Source organism: Tupaia chinensis, unplaced genomic scaffold (genome assembly GCF_000334495.1).
Source record: "Tupaia chinensis unplaced genomic scaffold, TupChi_1.0 Scaffold000129_1, whole genome shotgun sequence".
Classification (NCBI taxonomy): Eukaryota; Metazoa; Chordata; class Mammalia; order Scandentia; family Tupaiidae; genus Tupaia; species Tupaia belangeri.
Window position 1 is genome coordinate 934,417 of NW_006159598.1, and position 2,305 is coordinate 936,721.

Below are 2,305 nucleotides of genomic sequence, written 5' to 3' on the forward strand. Positions count from 1 at the left end.
GCCACTGGTTCTGGGACGCGAACCACGGTCGACTACGTGGGAGTCCAGCAACATAGCCATTACGCTAACTGCTGGTTCCCAAGAAGCTGCTTTTATTTTTTAAAGAAATCAGCTGTTTGTTAGTTGAACGGATTTATGTCCATTCTACTGATGGCCTTTTGACTTAGCATATGGTAACTCTGCTGTCTATTTATTTATTTTAAGAGGTGTTTACCTTAGGGTGCATGCACTCACCAGAGAGAGAGAGAGAGAGAGAGATGGAGACAGTGAGAGGAAAAGTGAGAAATTACCCCCAGGGGGATGACCACGCCACAATCCCTTATCACGTATTTTCTTACTGGGATCTTGGGCACACTTGTACACAGACCCAGTGTGTTTCAAGCTACCAGATCCAGGACTTGAACCACGGTCAGCCATATGCGAGTCCAGTGATGCAACTACCATGCCATTTGTTGATCTCACTGGTTATTTTTTTTTAGTGGAATTTAATGGGATACTGGAGCTGCCTCTCATTGGTTAGTAAGAGTCTATTGATGTGAGACCAGCAGTTAGCATAATGGTTATATCACTGGACTCCCATGTAGTCGACCATGGTTCAAGTCCTGGACCAGTGGCTTAAAACTCATGCAAGGCTCCTGTGCATGCATGCCTACGATCCAGAGAGGAGACTGGAGGAGAAGGGATTGCGGCGTGGCCATTCCCCCCTCCCGGGGGGGGGGGGGATTTCTCACTGTCTTTCTCTCTGTCTCTCTCTTGTCTCTCCAGTGACTGCACATGCCCCATAGCAAAAATTTCTCTCTTTAAAAAAAAAGAGGGACTATTGGTGCATCATTTTCCAACTTCCTGTTGAGACATAAAACTGAAATTGGCTATGAGGAGAGTATTTACACCAAGGTAATTGGCAAGTGCACAAATCAGAACTTTTCGTTTTACTGGAGAGCTGATTGTTAAACATGTACCAGTAAACCACTGACTGCATTTATCAATATTTTCCTTTTATGCCTCTGACTTTCCCCACTCCAATATTAGGTTTTAACTCTCTCCTGATTTCTTCCACTTATTCAATCTACACAGAACTACAGTTTCTTCTAAGCATGCAAGGTCACTTCATACCTCATCTGTAGCTGCTCGTTCTTCCCACTGTCCTTCCAGGCCAGCATCGTCCCCTACATGGCTCCTTCCCATTCCCCATGTTCTTGTTAATCCTCTTCTCCAAGAAGCCCTCCCTGTCCTGATAGATTTGTTTTTCAAAAAGAGTCTTTCTTTATTCCTTCCATATGTGAGAGAAAGAGAATGACACCCTCAACAGGGTCTCATCACATTGTGACCCATGCCAGAGACGTAGGCACACACTGGGCATGCTCAGAGAGTCCCAGGATGCAAACCCGGGACCTTTCCCATGCGGGTCCAGAAGCATTGTCACTGTACCAAGACCCGGCCCCCTGACAGCCTCGTTAAGATGCTTGTCCTCAGGGCAACTGCATCCCAACTTCACCCTGTCCCTAAACCTGTCATACTGCTTTGCGAGTCCTGCATGTGGGCATCTTACCTGCAGCACCGTGGATGCTCAGGCACAGTTAAACTAGGCAGAGCTTAATGAACCGAGAGACCAAATAATAAGGCTCCCGGAGGTAAATGTGGGACCTGAGGTGGCACAGACGGCCAAGACGGGGAGGGTGGGGACCGAGGCAGGGCCTCTCGGGAAAACTGTGCTTCTTGCTCCTGCACTGTGCCCTTGGAGCAGAACACATGCACTGCGAGACCATCAGGCAGCGGAAGAGAGGAGCTTGGCCTCCACGATGAAAGCAAAGGAAGGCAGAGCACCCCAGTGCGACCAAGCTGAGCTTTCCCTTTGCCTCACCAGGATCTGAAGCCCTGCACAACGGTTCAACGTTTTGGGTGCAAGACGGCCAGTCCCTGTCCCTGGTCTGTTTTGCTGTCAGCAACCCCCCTGCCAAGCTGACCTGGGCCCGGGGGAACCTGATCCTGACGCCCTCACAGCCTTCGAACCCTGGAGTCCTGGAGCTGCCCCAGGTGGAACTAGGGGATCATGGGAAATACACCTGCCAAGCTCAGCACCCACTGGGAACTCAGAAGGCCTCCGTGAGCCTCCTGGCGAAGAGTGAGTTGGAAGACCCTGGAGGCTGGACACCTGGGTTCTAGCCAGGGGAGGGCACCTCTGACTCTCCTCTCCCTCCGCAGAACCCCCACAGCTGCTGGGCCCCTCGTGCTCCTGGGAGGCCCAGGGGCTGCGCTGCAGCTGCTCCTCCAGAGCCTGCCCGGCCCCCTCCCTGCACTGGCGGCT

At 51.4% G+C, this 2,305-nt stretch overlaps 1 protein-coding gene across 1 annotated transcript in view; it reads left to right on the top strand.

Moving 5' to 3' along the window:
- Window positions 1-2,305, top strand: part of LOC102469812 (sialic acid-binding Ig-like lectin 13) — a 13,995-nt gene that overhangs the window by 3,619 nt on the left and 8,071 nt on the right. Inside the window, exons 5-6 of the mRNA XM_027770367.1 lie at window positions 1,865-2,122; window positions 2,203-2,259. Of these exons, the coding sequence (XP_027626168.1) occupies window positions 1,865-2,122; window positions 2,203-2,259 (315 nt within the window). The remainder of the gene's footprint in view (window positions 1-1,864; window positions 2,123-2,202; window positions 2,260-2,305) is intronic.